Source organism: Porites lutea, chromosome 4 (genome assembly GCF_958299795.1).
Source record: "Porites lutea chromosome 4, jaPorLute2.1, whole genome shotgun sequence".
Lineage (NCBI taxonomy): Eukaryota > Metazoa > Cnidaria > Anthozoa > Scleractinia > Poritidae > Porites > Porites lutea.
This window is the reverse complement of record NC_133204.1, coordinates 46,868,621-46,890,238: the sequence shown is the minus strand read 5'-3', so window position 1 is coordinate 46,890,238 and position 21,618 is coordinate 46,868,621. Positions and strand designations below refer to the sequence as shown.

The 21,618-nt window shown below is 39.6% G+C and overlaps 1 protein-coding gene across 1 annotated transcript; it reads left to right on the top strand.

Moving 5' to 3' along the window:
* The first annotated feature begins 6,294 nt into the window (after positions 1-6,294).
* LOC140933843 (proton-coupled folate transporter-like) lies at positions 6,295-20,395 on the top strand. The gene is made up of 6 exons (XM_073383505.1): positions 6,295-6,711; positions 7,965-8,277; positions 15,754-16,296; positions 17,131-17,214; positions 17,847-18,006; positions 18,888-20,395. The coding sequence occupies exons 1-6, from the start codon at positions 6,490-6,492 to the stop codon at positions 19,045-19,047; spliced, it is 1,482 nt and encodes a 493-aa protein (XP_073239606.1). The 5' UTR covers positions 6,295-6,489; the 3' UTR covers positions 19,048-20,395.
* The last annotated feature ends 1,223 nt before the right edge of the window (positions 20,396-21,618 follow it).

Genomic DNA, 21,618 nt, shown 5'->3' with positions numbered 1-21,618 from the left:
ATAATACAGCTTTTTATTTTGAAACCTGACATGCCAAGAACCGACTTAGAAGGTTGGCCCGACTTTTCTTGATGATTGCCATTCTTAACGGTATATAGCCCGCTCGGTATTCGAAATCATTTATAGAGAGTTTCCCTTTGCCGAAATAGCTATTGTAAATAAAATTTGACCTTTATCTTTCCTTAACACTGATAAAGAAATGTCGTTGGTTTGTACTTCAAAGGGCCACTTAAAGAGAGGTGGTGTGATCCAAGACTTTTCCCTTAAATCATGCATGGCTATCTTTAATATGAAGCTATACGAGGAACGGATCCGGAGAAATAATCGGCGAATGGGGAACGACGCAATGGAGAACGGAGAATCTTTAAAACGGGGAATCTTTCAAATGGGAAATCTTCAAAAGCAGGAATCTTTAAAGTGAGGAAATTTTGGCGAAGGGAAATTCGTTCCTCGTTCCCCGTATTCTCCGTCTTGCCGATTCCCCGTTCCTCCTTTTAAAGAGAGCCCATAATTCATCGCGTTTTTTCTTCACAGAAGAGAAATGAAGAGTGTTGCTGCCCTCCTTCCCTTATTGGGAGTCACGTGGCTGCTAGGGTTTGTCGCTGAATTAAGCGAGATCATCCAGTATCTGTTCATCATCTTAAACTCTTTACAGGTAAAAGGCTGGTAATAAACGAAAGGCAGATGCAACACTACATGACATAGCGTAAACTGACAAATAAAAGGCTAATAACTAAACTAGCCGTATCCTCATTACCCTAATCCAGCAGGGCCGCAAGCTTCTTAGTCCAGCCGCTGCCATCTTACGCATGCAAAACTGTCTCGAATTATCGCCTTCAATCAAATAATCGCCCCATTTTGGTGCGAAAAATAAACTAATCGCCCCCCCGGGTATTATTCGAGGAAATACGGTACCAGCCGAAATACCAACACCTTCCATCGCACCTTGAATCGCACGATAAGTTCTTTAAAGCTCCTTAGTGTTTCGTGGGTAATTAAATTACATTTACAATAACAAGCGTTCGTACGCGGCGAATGATATGTAACAGTAGGTCCAGGCCAGGGCGATATAACGGAAAGATTCTTCAATAAAATGTTAGTACAAACAAATACGATAAAAGCGTCAGAACTGTGAGAGTGCGAGGGTATGTCCTAAACAAATTTGGTAAACTTTTCTCGCATGCGCATTGATAAACTATGTTACTGTCGTGTTTTGTACTATCTGTGACCAGAAACCCATAATGGGGTTCTGGTGAAATAAATCATGTTCTCTGCAACAGGGCTTGCGGTTTTTCGTCTTTATCGACTTATCCGAGAGGACTAGTAAGAATGTATGGCCATATGCAAAAGTGAAGCAAAAGCAGCAACTTCCCAGCTATTTTCTATTCAGGACCTTGCAGAGCATTCTGTGATCCTGCAGGGGTCTGAAACAAACCGGAGCCTACCGTTTTGAAGTCTGGTACGTTAACAACTGAGCTAACGAGTTGAACATATGTGCCAGATTTACTCCGAATAACGTTGTACTTATTGGTTCGACTCTTATCCAAAGCAAACAAAAAACTCCTTGCGCGGATTAAAAATTGCTTCTTTTTACTGAACTCCAACCTACAAAGACTGGAGGGCTTTTACAAGTTCTTCCAACGGCTTTTATCTGATTTATACCCAGGATCCAGATTACTGGTCAGCACTTACCTATGCAAGACGTAACTACAGCCGGGCATGATGACACCAAGTTGTAAAATACATAGTAATAGCTTTAGGATATAGCGTTTGCAAATCTCTTAATCAACGCATAGAGCCCGACATTTTTCGAAGTGTTGATATCTCTCGTTAGGTAATGCACTGACACTGGCAGTAAAGATTGCAATTTACAACGAATTTCTGTTTTAATCTTCTAGCTTCTGTTTTTTCTAAATTTGGCAACAAGACTTCTCAATCACTCGGTTTGAAGGTTCAAGAAAACTGTACCTCTCTAATGTTTGGGCAACGTATACAGAAAACTCGAAAAAAAATCATTATTCTTAACTCATACTCAGTAAAGATGCCGTAAAGACACAATTAACTTTAAGGACACTTAATGTAGCAAAAGTAGTTTTATTTTTTTAGTGTGTCTGCACTATAAGTTTACGATTATAGTTCATTTTTTTCTAAATTTTATGTTCCCCATATAAACGCCATAAATGAAATATTAGAAAGGCACGCTTTTGTCTTACTGAGCACTCAAACTGTGAGTTTGGGTATCCTGTGCCGATAGACGCATTCTCTCAAAATATAAAATGGAAAGATTAACAAATTGTTTAAAAGAAGAGAATTTAAATGAACGGCTGTGGGCAGCAGGAACTGAACTCAATACGATCAAATCATGAAAACTGTATGGTATCTGAATCGTGTTACAGCGCACACATACTTTCAGTTGTCATTTGTAGTGTTTAGTTTAGTTTTGTTTTTTGCTAGTTTTGTTGGAAGGTAAAAGAAAGCTTATTTAAAAACCGTGTGTAGTTTTATTTGTATTTTATTTTCAATCAACACGCATAAAATTAAAAGTTCTTGATAAAATGTGAGCTCTTAGTTATATTCTCAACGTTTCTTAAACTTTCGCCCCCACGGCTAGCCTGGTAACATATACGTCTTTCCAGTCCTCTCCACAGACTAATGCATGGCTGGAGGAACTACAAAGCCGTTTTCAGTACACACTTTTAAAGATCACTCCCTCTACCGTTCAAAAAGGCTGATCTTAGACTGTTTAAAGTCCCTTATTTTACCCTGAAATCGTCGAGATCGAACCGACTTTCTTAAGCGGGTAGCTACTGATCTTGGCTTACATTGACCGACTCTTTCCTTTGTTTCTGCGGTGCGTTTAAAAATCAAGAAAGCCACCAGTTATAGTAAGCGCCCATATTGTCTCTTCGCAAAAAGGGAAACAGCCTGATCTGTTGCTTACCCTCTCACCCCTTCCTTTCAATTAACTTAACGCCACGCATCTCTGTCTCTCCCACTTGTACAGAACCAAAAAACCGCGGACGAAAGTTAACATTTAGCTTGAAGTTGAACTAACATTAAAACATTAACATTCAAATCTGTGAAACAGCATTGAGACATGACGTTCTCAACAATGTGTGGTCTGCCTGTGGTATGGCCCGACAAAACGGTGTTGTAAGCACGCTGGTGACGTCAATAAACTATACCTCGAGTTCTTGTGAGCTTAGCAATCGTCCCAAGGCGTCTCCCGAGTGTATCCATAACTCAGCAGTACACGATGAAGCGTTAACCATGTGTTTCATAACGTAAATTTAAGAAAAAAACGTTTGAATTTGTCAACCGATAATAGGGAAAAGAGGTGAGTGTTGTTGTTGTCACTGCGCGAGTTGTGCGAGCTATGGCGTGTTTGCAAAGTTTTTTCTTTCAAAAAGAATTTTTCGTTGAATTAGTGAACAGTTTTCCGGCACCTCAATTTGGATTTTACAATCTTTTTGAAAGTTATCTTAAGCGACTTGAGTAAACTTTCTCTCAGTTTCAAGGCAAGAACATAACTGTGAAGTAAAAAATATAGTCACGTAAGACACTGACGCGTACTGGTTGGAGCGCACGCTACAATAATAAAAATTTAAGTTAACTTCCGCATTGATCACTTTGACAATGTTGTAAAACAATTAGTTCATGCTTCAGCTGTACCTGTGTCGAGATATTGAGCAGTTGGGAAGTTTGGAGAGCACGAAAGAGGCTTAAGAGTTGCGCCTCGAGCAATGCCTCTTTCGTGCTCTCCAAACTTCCCAAGTGCTCAATATCTCGAAATACGCACAGCTGAAGCATGAGCTGAATTGTTTTTATAACATTGTCAAGGCGATCAGTGCGGAAGTTAACCAAATTTTTATTATTGTACCAGTACTCGTCAGTGTCTACGTGCTTTGTAAAATAACTAAGATAGTACGCGGACTCTGATTGGCCGAGAGGCGTGTTTGCATGTCAGTCTGTAAACATGGTTGTGACGTCAAGATGTTTGCTTTTCGCGCGCTAATAGGCACTGAGAGGTCACGTGACCAATGCTTCCTTTAAACAATGGGTTGGAATCTTGCTGATGCTAAAAATTGACAGAGCACATAAAAATAATCTTACTCCGAAATTTGAGAGGAAACGCATTTAAGGGAGATATTTTATGGCACTTTCATTTTTCAGCAAAGTTGTATGATTTGTATTGCCCGCCATGTTGGAGAGCATACTCTTGCCCTCCAACATGGCGGCCAAAACTACTTTTTGCTTATATCTTGTTAAACGTGTGATAGTTACGCTCAGATGTGCTGTAAACGCTACCACATCATCTTTTCAACATTTTCCTTGAAGTTTAAGTACAAAATTTGTGTTCAGAAAAGAGGTAATTTATGATTTTAAAAATCACATTTTGGTCACGTGACCAGCTACGAACTTACTCATTTTAAGAAAATGGTGCGGGTTTAAAAAACCAAATAACTATTATTTTGTTTAATATATGACCCACTAATCGTTTTTCGAAGGCAGAATCATGTAACTTTCATTTCCATAAAAACGATGTCACATGACCTCTTAGTGCAAATGGCCTATCACGCAAGCACGAATTTGAAAAAGATTTTGAGTTGAAAAACTCGACAAGTTTATTTTATTTACCCATTTCCTCGTCGGTTGAAACTTGAAAAATCCTTAGAAACATGCTGTGTCAATTTTTTGTTCGCTTGAGTTCACATTCTAAGCGAGAAAAACCCGTATTTTGGAAAGCATCTTTATTGCAAAACAAAGACTGACTTCGCGTACAACACTTCGCGACTGGTAAGAATTTCTTTTTTAATCAATACTCTGAACAAGAGAGTTTTGCTTTTTTCCTCGAGAAAGTTCTTTTGTAAAAGCAATAGAAAACTTTTTTCCTGTGTTTGCATATCCTGATATAAAAACTCGAGGAGTTGGGAGAATTCTTGACGGTTATGCAAACCCTCGACTTCGTCTCGGATTTGGACTGAACTGTCTCGAATTCTCCCAACCCATCTCGTGTTTATATCAGGCTATGCAAACCCCGAAAACGTTTTCCATTGCTTAAATATTTTCTTACCTCACAGTTATGTTTTAATTTGCCTTGAAACTGAGAGAAAGTTTACTAAAGTCGCTTAAGATCATAACTCACAAAAAGATACAGATGTAGTGAAATCCAAATTGAGGTGCCGGAAAACGGTTACCGTTGTGTGACGGGGGAGTGGAAAAATAATAAATGGGTAAACTCGTGACTCTGTTACACAATCTGATTGTGAGCTGACTCATCTATCTGATTGTGGGTTAAAAATTCATTGTTTAAGCAAAATAGCAGTATTTCCATCCAAACTTTATAGTATACTTGCAGAGCACAGTTGCGGAGGTATGTTTTTCTTTAAACGTTTGTTATTTTTTCCTGTACACGTACTTGACTCAGCTGACTCACGCCACCGAACATTTGGCAGCTCAGCCGATCGCTTATGAGTTCTTATGCAAGTGTGGAAGCATATTGAAATCTTTGGTTTGTTTATAAGCAATTGATTGAAGCCCTATCCGGCTATTGTTGGATGAAAGACAGAACTAATTCAACTTTCTCATTCGCCATCTCGCTATATATTGTGCAATGACTTATACAAAACCCGTTTGGCTGTTGTTTCACTCGGAATATAATGTTTCCCGCTACTTCTCAAGTGAAGCTCCTCATTGACGAGCTAAACATTATTTCGTCTGCTGTACTGCCGACAAAGTATGCTGAAGCAAGGAAGTTGTTATACTGGAGCGGGGGGTGAGGGTGGGGGGAGGGAGGGGAGGGGAGGGAGGGGAGGAAAGGTTCTCTGTTGTATCGCGGGGGTGTGCTGGCTGCTGGGTAGGGAATGGTTTTTGTCATTTTTTGCACGGGTCTTTCCTGAACAAGGTAGTTATAATTTTGTTCAATCCGAATTATGAACAAGGTATTGCATGCACAAATGAGTTGATTTTCTTGATGGAAGTCAAGTGTACTAAAGTAGTGACTTGCAACATTTCCTGAATTTGCTTAATTGCCGCTTGCCAACGAATGACTTTGAAGACAGAAAGCATTATGTCCTGTGTCTTCAACAGTCGGGGGTATAAAATTGACACTGTTGTCCTAAACAGGGTGTGAATTGTAGAATATTTTTTGCACCAAACACGGTCAGGGTTTCAAACTTAAAGCAGCTCACTTATACCCCTAAGCCCCCTCCCCTTAGGGATGTACCTGATTCATTTAGGGATGATGATGATGTCACACAGTGTTTTAATTTCCTACATAAACACTCAGCCTATCAATTGTGTAACAATTATCACCTGTAAAAAACATTCGAGTGGACTTAACACCAGCCATTCTGTTATGACAGCAATTTACTGCATTTAGTGGCTCAACACGCGGGGATTAATTTTTTTTATTCTATTTCACGATTAGTCTGGTTATCTGTATTAATTATGTTTTCATCCTGTTAGGTTAATCTCACTTGCATTGCCATGTCAACAATAAGAAGGTTGTCATGGAGAATGATGCTTACAGTGGAACCAGTCTTGTTTTTTTATGCATTTGGGTTCTTTATGAGCATGCCGATAGCTCAGCAGTATGTATACAAAAGACTGAGTGAGGCGAGAGGGTTTCCATATCACTTTCAACAAGATGATGGTGACACGGGCTGTGGTTCCAAATCGAACGATACAATGAAGAAGCTAGAAAAAGAGGTATGACTGTAAGGTTTTATAGTAGAACGTGGCTGCTAACTTAAAATCTTAAGATAGTGCACTATTCTGTTACAACTCCAAAACAACTTCTCTTCTTGATACCAGTAACAATAACTTAATTAATGCTCCATGGTGAACAAATCTTACAGACTAATATATCTAACAACAAATCTCTTTGAGAGCAAAAAGCACATTTTATGATACCCCATAATACTAACACAACATAATGTGTAGGGTAATAGCATACAAGTCTAAGTCTCACGGGGGGTCGAGAAGATCTACAGTACTGGTTTTGGGCCAGAAAACAGCTCACACACATTTATACCATTTGACTTGTATACGACATTTCTAGTTTAAACAGGGTTAAATTTACTGAAATTTTAGACCCAAGTGAAATTAACGTCATTACCTTAGGTAAGTGGGGAGTCTTTAATTGAGAGGGGTGTGATAATGAGTGCAGCGCAATGGAGGACCCTTTGCAGAATACATATATAGTCACATGGTATAAAAAATACCTTGCTGGATGGCAAACAATGCAGTGGAACCTTGAAAAGAAAGGATTTTATAGCTTTTTGAATGATAAGGGATGTCACTAAGATTTCAGGTTGCTAGGTAAATACAACAAGTAGCTGGTGAATCAAACAGCTAGGGATTTCTTTTGGTTCGTCGAACCAGAAAACCATGGGGGAGGGGGAGAAGGGAGGTTATCTCACCCCCTTGCCCCCTCACCCAGTTGTTTTCTTTTTTAACCTTGCATGCAGACTGTCAAAAACAAAAATCACACCAAAACACCTACCAGCTACGCAGGCTAGATTTGCCCACTGACAGCAGACCAAATAGGTGAACCAAATAAATTATTTTCTGTTTCCTCTGTCCTTATAGGGGCATTAAAATTTTATACCAGATATAGCAACAGCAGATTAAGTTAAATAACTTTCATAGGATGAATTAAGGATTATAATAATAACTCTACATAATAAACTGTACGAACCGTCATGGTCTTCCCTGGTTTCTCTTCTACCCATCCCCTAGAACGACAAGTTAAGTAGTAGAGAACCCTGGAATCAAGGTTTAATCTGTGGGCAATAAAATGATCTGGCCCCAGCTGTTCAAACATTGGATAGAACTATCCACTGGATAAATATGGATAAGTATTAGGGAAATCAATCACTTCACCCAATGGATAGAGAGATATCAGGTGAATGGCGCTATTCAATTGTTGAACAGCTGGACCCTGGTGCTATTTACAACAGGTACAGACATACGCCTCTTATGTCCAACTTGGTATTGTGATGTTTTCTGCTCTTCCATCCATCATCATAACATTGTTCATGGGAGGCTGGTCAGACAAGGTTGGTCGACGCCCAACGCTCATTGTACCTGTCCTGGGCGGTGTTCTGGATGCCGCAGGCGTACTTATTGTCATGATCTTTGAGTTGCCTATTTACTGTTTGTTTGTTGGTGCCTTTCTACATGGACTTTGCGGATATTATACAACCATAATCCTGGCCTGTTTGTCGTATATTGCAGACACAACAGATCAAACACAAATTGCCTTGAGACTGGGTAAGTGAAGTTCCCTCTTCCTATCTGGTCAACACTGTCATGTTACAGTGTCACAGTGTCACATCCACACGAATCCGGTATTTTTTTGAAACCGCATATATACATATATAATTTTTTACACGAATTGGCCACCCCTGTACACAAAACCAGTGAGTCCGCTCACTTAAACCGCATCTTTTTAAATCCGCTCTCCAGAGTGGCCCAAGGCCCTGTCCACACGAAACGGCTGGGTAAACAAAAATGTGATCTCCGCGTTCGTGTGGACATAGGCCTCTAACTGAAAAAAAAGGAAAACAAAAGAAAACAAAAAACAAAAAAATTGACCACTCCAGAAAATACCAAACATACCATAATGCTCTTTGTTTGTCACCCCAAAATTTTGCATAAGCATTCAATCAATCAATCAATCATTTATTTTGACACGTTACGTCGAGGACCTAGAAAACTCTTTCAAAATACGAACGTGTATAAATAAAATCTATAATAATTACAGCTACTGTTATAATATTACTCAATTTTAAAAACAACTCAATAAATATATAAAAACTTAGTAATAAAAACAAAATATAAAAAACTAAAACCTACTAAAAAGCTATATATTAAAAACGTGACTTATCATAGCGCGCGTGCTTGCCCTATATAAGTCCTATTGAGCCGCTATGAACAAATTCTTTTTATACAATGATGTGAATGCTACACGCGCTGTGATTGGTCGTTGCCCATGATCTATTAGAGTACAGATACATGGATGACGTCACGGGAGACTTGTTTTCTTTGTTTTGTTCAACATTGCACGGGGTTTTGAAAATGTTTGTGAGATTATTTCGGATTGAGGCAAGTGAAAGCTTCGGAAAAAGTTTAGCAGGAGCTATTTACAAAGAAGAAAAATGGAGAAACGGAGACCAAAAAAGCTATTGACTACTTGACAATGCCTAAACTACAAGAAATCTTCACAACAGTTGCCATCGTATGTCTTCGCTACGAGAGACTCGCTGTTTTGCAAAATGTTTTCGCTATTATTCTTCTTTGAGCAAGAAAAGACGGTGAAAAACTTTTCGAAGAAACTGAACACAAGTAAGATAAAGAAGAAGCTAAGATGAAAAGTTGGGTTTGGGACTTAAAAAATGCCTAAACTAGCACAAATCCTCAAAAGGTCAAGCGGTTCGAGGCAGGTATGTGTATCGGTCTTTTTCTTTTCTGATCATTGTATAAAACAAATAGATTCCATGTTGCCGTGGGTCTGTTCAGAAACAGATCACAGAGGACGTCAAAATGTGGTAAAAACAACAGTGACACACTCGCCTGCGGTTCGTGTGCCACTTCTTTGTTTTTACGACATTTTGACGTCATCTGTGATCTATTACTGAACAGACGCACGGCAACATGGAATCTATTTGTTAAAGCTACGCACGCCCGTGCGTAAATAAAGATTTTGTTCATGATGACGTGTTCAGCTGTGTTTTTCGTCTCTTTTCCTAATACCCAAAAATCGACGGCAATGATAAACTAGTAATAGTTGACACTACAGCTGCCCCCGCTCTGTATATTGTCGGTCATTAGCATTCTTGTTCGTTGTGTAGCTCTTTGAAATATACCGATTCATGGGTGAGATAAATACAGGAAACGCAAGGTTCCATGCACAGTTTCAGGTCGATTTACACAGCTTTGATCTAAACATTCTCAGTTTCGAGAATATTTTATTCTAAACCATAAGAAAAGATTTAATTAGAAGTTGAATTTTTCGCTATTTCTCTTGCACTTTTTACATTCAGTTCATTTTATTTGCCGGAAAGGAAGCCTTAGAAATTAAAAGGACGTTTGATCAATTCACACTCGCGCATTCTAGTCTTATTTTAAACTTTATAGCGGAAGAACATCTGTGAGCAGGGAATAAGTCAGCACAGAATTTGATTGTCGACGAATTTCTGTAAATGTCCATCAATCTGCTAGTCAGATAAGCTAGCCTTTGTTCACTCGTCTTGCTTGTTTGGGGCTGAGTCTTATTCCGGTCAAAGAGACAGAATTTGATTGTCGACGAATTTCTGTAAATGTCCATCAATCTGCTAGTCGGATAAGCTAGCCTTTGTTCACTCGTCTTGCTTGTTTGGGGCTGAGTCTTATTCCGGTCAAAGAGACAGAAAGAGCGTCTGGCAAGGTTTCCAATATAATTCAAAGGTCTGGCAAATTCTCCAAGTGTTTATATATACACAGTTAAACGCACCTTATAACCTCCCCTGCGCTTAACGAGTGCCTTTTGGTCCATAACTTTCAAAACAACTGCTCCACAGAATGTCACTGCGTAACGGCGCAAAAGAATATCGAAGTATAACTGCACAATAAATGTCACAAAATCTACCTGAGCGGTCCCTTCGGGATTTTCTGTCTTTACTTCATCCTAACCATTTCGTACTTGCGGGAGCAAACAATAGAAACGTCATCATTACCTACCGATTCCTTGCGGCCCCAGTTCGAGCAAATCGAAATTTTTTCTAATATACTGACTGTATATTTGAACAGTAAGTACTGTCCTTAAAGGGACTGGTTCACGATAATGCGCATGCGCGCCGTTTGTCTCTTCAGAATAAATTTGTTGGGTCAACACTAAATTCGAAATCGCCGTTACCGGTACAATCATTGAAAATCCTTCGTTTTATTCGGACATCCGTCGCTTTGGCTGGTCTAGTTATACTTCGGTAGTGGTGATTAACGTGTGGTTGTGTCGTTTGTCTGGTTACGTTTTAAGAAGACGCAAAAAATAATGTTTTGATCATGGAGGTTCAGAAGAGCATCGTGGCCGTCCGGCAACAGGACGTTCTCAAGAGTCTTTGGAGATAGAGAAGCTAAGCCTATCGATCTGGTATGGTTCTAGGAGTAGTGTGTGGCTTACGAAAAGTATACACGACACTTGGAAAGTGGTTAAAGGCATGAGTATACGCGCGATTTACTAGGGTGCCTCCTCGGAATTTCGCCTCTGGGCGAAATCCCTGCGGGGGCAATAAAAAACGGTGAAGATGTTTCGCAAATAATAGAGCCTGAATGATTCGTTGAAAAGTCTGCCGTAAAGACTGACATTTAAGTGGAAAAGGACCACAATTTTGGTCTGTGTCGGAAAATATCCAATCTGTATAAAGTGTCCTCCGTTTTTAATGTTTGTTTATATCCTACAAAACAAGTTAATTATAAAGTAAGCTCAACTGCGAAAAATTATGCACTTTTGTTATCGCCGAACAATCCGATTGAAGCAGGAAAATTTATCTTGCAATAACAAGACCGTGAAATTACACAAGAAGAAATAAATTTATTACACCAAAAACAACTCCTGCCGGGTCTTCTCAAGAAGCTGTAATGACTAGCCATTGTTCGCAAATGAATATAAGGTTAAAGTAACATGACAGTCGTCTTCGCTAAAAAAGTTTTCTGGATTTCGCCGAGCAAAACATAAACATCTTTTAAGCAAATCCAAACCATACTCCACGACTTCTTACGAACATGTGAGTATCTTAACTTTAGGTGGACTTTAAGACTCTTTTTCCTTTGTTTCTTTTTAGTTTTCATTGTTCGTTAACGAATAAATAAGCAAATTTTCTTTCTCAGTTTTACAGAAAGAATTTTCATTCAAACTAGACGATGGTGGCGTGTTTGTAACCAACCAATAGAAGCGTTTGTTATTCTGTGTCGCGCGTTACGAGAATTTTGTAGTAAATCAAAAAGCAAGCATTTTTGTCAGCTATGTTATAAAAGAATTTACTCATGCTTTTAGCTGTGCGTATATCGAGTTATGGATGCACTTGGGAAGTTTGGAGAGAACTCAAGAAGCTAGAGTGGCACTCGGCTATCGCCTCGTGCAACTCTTACGCATCTTTCGTGCTCTCAGCCAAACTTCCCGCGTGCATCCATAACTCGATATACGCACGCTAAGCATGAACAATTTGTTAAATACACGTTCTAAAAAGCTACAATCATGTACTCGGTAAGACGCGTTCCGTAAAAAGCTGCAATCGTGCAATTTACTTTTGAAGTCATTAGCATCACTTGAAAGACGCATTTGTGAGGGCAAACTGTTCCATAACTTTGTTTATGAATAGGTGAAAGAATTGTTGTTAACTTTAAGATTAAAGTTAGGTAATTCCAAATTCAAGCCCTTGCCTCTTAGCCCATACGGTGTATGCCTATATTTAAAAAGGCTTCCAATATAAGTAGGTCCCGTGCCATTTAAGCATAATAAAAAGAAGCATTAACGCCTGGTGTAAGCGCCTACAATATAAGGATGACATGTCATGCTAGCCGTAGTGAGCAGCTCGTCGTATGACATTGACTTGTTGTGCCCGATTAATGTTCTTAAAATATCACAGTTGCCATCTTCGACAAGGTTGCGTTGACCTGTACCTATGCGTACAAATAAAGGACTGCAGCATTCTAGATGAGGTAATATAAATGCTATAGAGTTTTATCATTGCATCATGAGGAAGAAAACGCCTTACTCTTCTCAGCGCAGGGGCCTTCGCGTAGGCTTTCTTTTGTTGATCTGATATGTGTTCTTGATAGGATAGGTCCTTGTCTAGAGTAACTCCAAGAATATTTAGTTAATGGATTGGAGAAATTCTATTGTAGCATTTTTAAGAAATAAAGAATAATGATAGTCACAGGGTCCGACAGATAATGCTTGAGTCTTAGTGCTGTTCACTGTTAAATGGTTAGACTCAAACTACGACGAAAGAGTCTGTAGATCTTTGTTGAAGGAAAATTCTGGAATGGTGGGTGATACATCTGACAGGTAGGCAGTCGTGTCATCAGCGTACAGCCGCAATGAGACATTTGGAACACAGAAATTCAAGTCATTAATGAAAATGTTGAACAGCAACGGCCCTAATAGTGAGCCTTGAGGAACGCCAGATTTCACTGTTTTGAAGTTAGAGCATACGCCTTCCAATCTGACACATTGTTAACGACCTAGCAGGTAGGTGGACATCAGTTCCAACGCATGTAGAGAGAAGCCATAGGCCTTCAACTTCGCGAGCAAAAGGCGGTGGTTTATGGCGTCAAACGCTTTGCTCAACCTGGCCACCCAACGAGAATATAGTTCAAAACCACTTAATTAATTATAGGGATCAAAACTTACCTTTTCGAAAATTTTAGCCAGAAAAAAGGTTCCCGAAAATTCTAGGTGACCTTTTTAGGGTAAAAATCCGTTAAAAATGGGCAATTATACCATTTGTAGATGTTAGAAAATACTAGGGGAGGCAGGCAAGCAAGAAATTTTACAGCAAATGTTCCGAGAATTCTAGATCTCAAATGGTCTTCAGAACAGACTTTTTCCGAAAATTGACGTTGGGTGCCTCTGGCTCAAGTCCACAGCAACCGCCGCTACAACTTCCTTGTTATCAATACTGTTCCTCCAATCTTCAGTCATTTTTAACAATGCCGTGCAGCAAGAATGAGTTTTCATAAATTCAGATAAGTTTGAGGACAAAACTTTATGAAATGCACTCCAAGTTTGGTCTTAAATAACTTTCTCAAACACCTTCGAAATCGATACCGAAGTTAATATTAAGACAGGGCGGTAGTTGCTTTGTCTGTGTCAATCCCCCGTTTAAAGACAGGGGTAAGGCGCGCTTGCTTCCATTCAGACGGCAATGAGCGATTCAGAATACAGACGTTGATCAACTTAGTCACCTTTTCGGCAAGAACTGGGGATCCCAAACGCAAGATTCGTGGTGAAATGCCGTCTATCCCAACTGCCTTTGTCGAATTAAGGTGTTCCAAAATGTTAGCAGTTACGGATATATGAAGTACTGACTGGGAAGTAATTAAACTCGCTTGAGAAACGTCGATCGCTTATTGCCGTAATAGTAGGATGGTCAGTGTAGTTAGTGTCAGATCTATGCTCTAACTGAATAATATTGGCAAAGTGATCACTAAAGACTTCGGCCACACACCCAGCGTCGGAAACAACACTACTGCCCTCAACGAGGATGACGCCTTGTATGTTTTTACCAAAACTAGTTGGCAATAGGGGCTTCATTTTTCTCCAAAATTCGCCCGGACGTTTAGCACCCAAGGAAGCGTCACTGCAGAACGTTTTCAAAGCGTTGCGCTTTATCGACGTATTCTTGTTACGTTGCCGCTTGTAATCATCCCAAGAAGTAGGTGTAGGATGTCACTTGTGGCGCTTGAATAATTTGTTTCGGTGGGAAATTTCACGCAGCAAATCAGGTGATATTCATGGCAACTGGTCGTCCCAAATCCACTTTTTCTTCAAGGGCACATGCTGGTCAAGAATATCTTTGAAGAGTGTTCGCCAATGAGCCCATACATCATCGGGATTGTCGAATGTGTAGGCCGAAGACCATGGCACCCGTTTTAAGTCAGCCAAAAAGTCTAGCAAGTTAAATTCTTCATACTCCTAAACTCGATCAAGCGCGGCTTTGGCCTTGAATTCTTGTTTTCAGTTTCTCTTGGGGCCATTTTAACTCCCAAGAGAAACTGAAGACAATGCTTATGCAAAATTTTGGGGTGACAAACAAAGAGCATTATGGTACGTTGTGGTATTTCGGAGTGGTCAATTACTATGAAGGTTTTTTCAACAAAAATTCCTAAGGGGCGTAGCCAGCTTATAGACCTGTAGGCCCGGGCCTACAAATGTTTGGTTTGATTACTGTACAACTAGTAATAAATTATGCATTGTTGGGGTGAGCTAAAACGCTTAAGAGCTCAAAGTGTTGGTGAGGTCAGTACGTATTAGTAATGCATGCAATTTTCAGGATATGTGGAAATGAAAGTCAGCCGGGCCTACTACTAGTCGAAAAGCTGGCTACGCCCCTGCCTGCCCGCAAAGCCTTTCATTCGCTTGCACGCTCGATTTTGTCGTACTCGAGATCAAGAAGAGGTTCTCACAGGGTGTAAAGAGACCGCTGTAATGAAATCAACGGCAAGACGTGTTGTTCAGTTTTCCTTCTGGAATAAACCCATTTTGAAACAAAGTTAGGCAAGTGTTATGGACAAAGTAAAGAATAAAATATGTAAATTAGTGCTTTAAGAAAAAGACCACACCAATCTCTTTTAAAAAAAGAAAGAATTTAAGGCTCTTCCTTGTTTTCCATTTTTTACATACATACATGTTTTATTTTTTTGGAGTCTTATACAATAAATAGTATATCAACTGTTTCCAAATAACTAAAATTACAAACAACAACAAAAAAAGGGTCATCCAGACGCTGAGATAAGAGAGGGGGGGGGGGGGGGGGGGGGGGGGCGGTGTCTAAAAATTTTTTTCGGCCCTTCGGGCCTCAGTTTGGTCTAAAAACAAGGGGGGCAGGGCCCCCCGGGCCCCTCTCCTGGATCCGCCACTGACCATTTTTGTGTCCCGAGGGTGACACCCTACGAGAGCTTCCACTGTGTAAACTTGTTCTTTGCTCTCTCTTCACACCGCATCACAATGTTCTTTTTATTAACTATCCCTCTTTTGTTGAATGGCAGGTATTTTAGAACTCATCTTATTTCTTGGAGGCATGGTCGCTCAGCTGTCAAGCGGCTTGTGGATTGAGAAACTGGGATTCACCCCTCCCTTCTGGTTCATTTTTGCGTGTAACGTGACCTCTCTACTGTATGCAATATTTATCGTACCTGAATCAAGACTCAAAACCACCGTAGAAAGAGCAAAACTGTTCAGCCTTGACAACTTTAAGTCCTCTTGGAGAGTTTACCACGAGGCCTCAGGTTTTAGAAAACGGAATCTAGTTATCCTGACAGCAAGTGTTGGTATAACGGGCATAGCTGTCTCAAGCACCAGCAGTGTCATAAATCTTTACACACTACATTCGCCGCTCTGCTTCACTCCCGAATACGTGGGCTATTTCTCGGCATTCCGTCAATTCATGCACGGCGCAGGTGGAGTTACTGCTATCAAAGCCTTTGGAATGTGTCTTGCTGATGTCAATGTCGCACGTATCGCTTTGTTGTCGTATTTAGGCTTCTTGGTGATGCTTGGATTTTCCGAAACGCTTCTCTTGGTATTTCTCAGTAAGTGTCTTTACGAGTTAAAAGGGCTTACCTAGATTCTAAGACGAGGGCGACTACGAGGACCAGATTTTCTCAAAACTAAGTAGTGCTCGGGCGTAGAACCAACGTTATTTTGGCAGAAAAACGTGATAGCTGTCGTCATTCTACCACAGTTTTATCATTTTGTGATCGGCAGAGGGCTTAAGGCCTGTTTCAAACGTCGTGCTACTGCCGTGCTAAGCTGGCTCGACTGTAGCTGGACTGCAGCACGACACTAGCACGACTTGGTTTCAGACGTCGAATTTAATTCACACAATAACAGTAGAATGGAACGGCTGTTGCCAAAAACAAAACACAAAAATAAAGAAACGGTTTGGGAAACTTTTAAATATATTCTAATGTATTTATGATTTGTGAATTGAGTTCGGCATGGCGGTAGCACGACGTTTGAAACCAAGTCGAGCTACTGCCGTGGCTACACGGCAGTAACACGACTTGGTTTCAAACGTCGCGCTACTGCCGTGCAAAAGTCGAATTTAATTCGATCAACTGACTTCGGCACGGCAGTAGCACGACGTTTGAAACGGGCCTAACCTTCCGAAACTCGTGGCTTCTCCGCTCGCATATTTACATATCCATATAGCAGTAGCTCTCAATCACTCACAGATTACCGAGCAAAGGAGAGGCTGCTCGCTCAGGCTATTGCATGACAACCAAAAAAATAAACAATATAGCGGGCCGTTTCGCATTCTCATCAAATAAGCCCCCTCTCCAAACGTGCTTATTCCCCCTGTAATAGAGGATTTACGGTAAAACGTTAGTGCCTGGGATTGAGTACATTTTTTTTTCTGTCAGGTCCCATCGTTGGTATATTTGGCGGTGCAGCCCCCCCTGTACTAAGAGCAATGATGTCAAAGATTGTCAGCTCGGATGATCAAGGTAAACTTACTCTAAGCAACGGAAGATAAAATGGATCAAAATTCTCCTTGCGTCATCTTATACCAATTATACCCTTTACTTCCACATTGCAATCGACTGATTAATTTTACAATCTTTACAATACCTGAACGATTTCTATCGCGCTGGTTTGTCGAGTACTTTGGTCGATAAGAGACCATGGAAATGACGTAATGGACGTCAAAAGCTGGAAAATACAAATTATTATCTCCAGCAGATTGGTTACTTTTCTGATAAAGCGTGATTGCTGGTTTCTTTGTCAATAACTCGACCCTAGGCGTCTCTCTGATGATTATAAAGTAGCGCGTGGTGCGTGGTGGGAAGGTGGCAAAGAGAGATCCTCTCTGAGGCCCAAAAGTCGTCATTAGTTGCACCTAGCAAGTTTTCCGTCACAATTTGTTTTCCTTGATAGTCTAAATGGAAACAAAATGGGCAAAGCTTGCATTTTTTTGCTGTTTACTACTAAGGCAAACCAATTGTCAGGGAAAAGGTGCTACTGTAATCAAATTTTGAGGAGGAAAAACATTCTAACGTTGTGGTATTTTATATGCTGGTTGCAAGTTGTGCAAAACTCTTTTATGTTTGTGTTAGATATGTTTTCTTATCATTTTCAGGCTCGCTGTTCTCCGCTGTTTCGTCAGTTGAGATGCTTTGTACATTTGTCGGAACCGCCATGTTGAATTCATTGTATCCAAAATCATTGAAGTTCAATGCTCCTGGATTCGTTATATTTTTAGCAGGCATTTTCCTGCTATTGCCGTTTGCTTTTACCTTGTAAGTTTACTGGCTGAATCATAATATCTAATTTCTTTTTCTTTTTCTTCAAAAGTTACATTAGGATGCTTTAGAAACCCACGAAAAAAAAAACAACAATTTTGCACGGCAAACACACTTTTTGGTGCACGCCGGATCACCCTCAGTGAAATTTGAGGTGGAAGTGACAAACTTAAGCAAAGCACCACATTCTGATTTTTACTATTTTAGATATGTCATTTTGAAGTGAAATGCCGCAGATTTCGGAATGGTTGGTAGCAATTTATAACAATCTATTTTCTTTTTGTTAAAAACTGAGTCATTGGATAATGCATGCAATTCTAGAACTCTGATTGGCTTGGCCATCATGGTATATGAGCCATTATACCATGCTCTCCAAATATGGTAACTGTACGCGTCTGCTCAAAATTAAAAAAAAGCTGAAAATCGGGGGTTTTTTTACAAATAAAGTCGGGGAAAATTCTCGATATTTTGTGGGCGTTTTTAAAGAAAACAATTATTCCACTCGCGCTTGTTGGATATGAGATGATTAGGGCCTCGTTGGCTATCTTCCATCTCATATCCAACGCGCACTCGTGGAATAATTGTTAGATATACTGTCGTGGTAGCTACTGATACTGTCTATTTTTTTATGTACTATCAATTTTTTGTACCTTTTCTGACTTTTGATAGTCTTAGCTGCAGTGTAATCTGTAGGTTGAGTTCTGATCGTGTCAGAGTTTTAGTCTGAGCTCTGTAATAGCTAATTATTTTATACTTCAAGTTCTATAACCATAGTATGCATTACATGTGTAAATAGGTTAAGTTTTATGCATGTTTGATCGGATTGCATAGTGCACTACTCATCAGTTATAACTCGTGACTAATGTTGTTCCTTGTAGCTGTCTAAAAGACCACTCCATGTTTAAAAAGAAGAGGTTGATGGTCGGCAAAGCAAGTGAATATGAAAGGATAACAGATAATGAAGAAGAGAAGGAACAATACTCCCCATCTTCGTCTGGTGACGTATCTGAAGATTCACCAATCATTCCTGCTTGTTAACGATGAACAGGAACCGACTAAATATCTTTGAAGGACATTAAATGTTGCGGATATGCCTACAAAATAACCAAATAAAAGCAAACTTGACGCCACAAGATGAAGGCCGTTTTACATCGATGATCGGATTTGTAGGCGGACTGTGCCAATGGTTTTGAAACTGATATAACTATGATCAGTCGTAATTAGTAGATGATTCATCAATGGCAGAGACATTGCCTAGTACAATTGAAGCTCCCTTAAGCGAACGCCCTGGGAAAGCAGAAAACGTATTCGTAGATGGAGGCGGTCGCTGGTCGCTGCTTTCCAAATTCTCCGGGTTTTGTCAAGGCGACCTGCCCGCTCAGTCCGTGAAGAGAGTGTTACCATTGTATAAGGCCAATGTTCCGTAAAATTTTAAACTTGAGATCTCTTTGGGTTATACACAAAATATTCAGTATTGTTCTGACTATGTAATATAACATCGTACCGTAGCAAGCAAAACAAAAGACCCAAGCCGGCCTTTTGATATGAGTCCAAGCCAGGGCTGTTGACGAGTCAAGCCCACTTTCTCAAACGTAATGAAGGCAAGTTCTTGGAAACCACCCTAGCTCGGTTCAGACCTGGCTCATAAGTTAAGAAGAGTTCGAAGAACAATTCCACAAATTTGGACAATTCCACAAATTTGAGGGAAAGTCGATATCCAGGAGCGAAAATGGAAATGTTTTCATGATTGTCATCATCGTCAACCTTACAAACAAATTGAAACTAAAAATCTAAAACGAATTGACTAGTCTGTCTATAATATCCTTTGACAGTTGAGATCTGCAAATGGGTCCACGAATAATCTTAAATAGAACTATAGTGAAAGGTCTTACGTTGAAAAACACTTAAACAACGTCTTGTACAAACGTGATAAGAGGACGGAGAATTATTGTTGAATTTGCTCAATATAACTATGGTTATCGATATAAAAACTACGATAGCAAAGACCGGGCTGGCCGCTGGGCAGAACAAGACGAGGAACCCAGTTATCAAGTTTATTTAAGACGGAATCCACTAGAAAATTGAGTAATTTTAATTTTCAGTGGACAAAAACCTTGTACCAGAATAATTTTAAAAATATTGCATTCTTTTTTACATTTTTCAAGGACTTAAGATGTAATAAATCATCTGTAGTGACACCAAAGAAAATTTCTCATGGAAGTCAGAGAAAATGAATGTCAAATTTCGCAAGAAATGTGATTACACAGGTAAAATTCTGAAAATTTCATATGTAAGATGTAATTATGTCAAATTTGACATTCATTTTCTCTTTTTCATGACAAAATGGTTTTTGTTGTTACTACAGATGATTTATTACATCTTTAGCCCTTGAAAAATGTAAGAAAGAATGCAATATGCTTCTTTAAATTATTCTGGTACAAGAATAATCCTAAAAAAATTGAAAATCAAAATTACTCAATTTCCTCGTGGATTCCGTCTTAATTTCGTCCGAAGTTTAGTAAAACTTAAAATTACAATAGAGGGTAGGTAATGAAGATGACAGACCTATAAAGCTTTGCCCAATTACATATTGTGATTTAATGGATAGAAAAAAAAATCTACAAGAGACAAGTCAAATAGAAATAAAATTTAAAATTGACTTCAACTGTTCAATTGAGAGGAAGTTTCCTGCGGCCAACACTGAGGCGGCGCCGCACGTGAGGAAAAAAAACCTCTGGTACCCAGGGCAGGCCAACGGTTAACCCAATTGAGACGCTCTTATCACACACTTTTTGTCTCGCATCCACTTGTAGCTGTCTTTAGGACTGAGAATTACAGTTGGTGTGGCCGATGAACACAACTGCCATTGGCCTTTTCCAGCTAGTAATTTGCAGAGATTTGCGTTAATCAAACTGATGCAAAAAACGAGCGGGGGGCCAGGAAGAGAAAGCCCGTTCAGCGCTTAAACATTTGTATGGAAAACCGAGTAATTTCGGTGAGAATTCAAAAGGAACGGTTTATTCCGGTGGAAATTTTTCGGTAAAACGGTAGTACCTCCGAAGGAATTACCTTTCCCCCGCTTTTATCGAAACTACGGAACTAATGTGGCTTACCAGTGCCAGGCTTACAAGAGAAAGCGAATTTTTTTTCATCGGTATTTTTTAAATGTTTGGTTAAGGTAAAAAAAAAAAAAAAAACACTGCAAAAGCCGTTACGATCAATCTTGCTCAACGTCGGATCCAAAAAGATCGTGATCAGTCAAAAAAGATCAAATTGAAAACGTTACAGTCAAGAAGACTTTTGCAGGGACCGATCAAACAACATGAAATAGAGTTAAGTTGCGATATTTCGGCTGGCCAATACCAGTCTTCATCAGGTTTATGGAGACATCACGAATTTACAGAAATATATATGAAGTAAAATAATGACCGGCAATTACATAATATGACGTGGTATGGCTACTTAAAAAGACAAGATAACAAAAAAATAAAAGATATACTACAGTGTATATAGTTACAGCTCATCACCTTTATTGATGCCCATTTTTAAACGATGCAACTATATCCCAAACCTTTTTCGGTGCAACACCATTTGTGGGAAATTTTCACC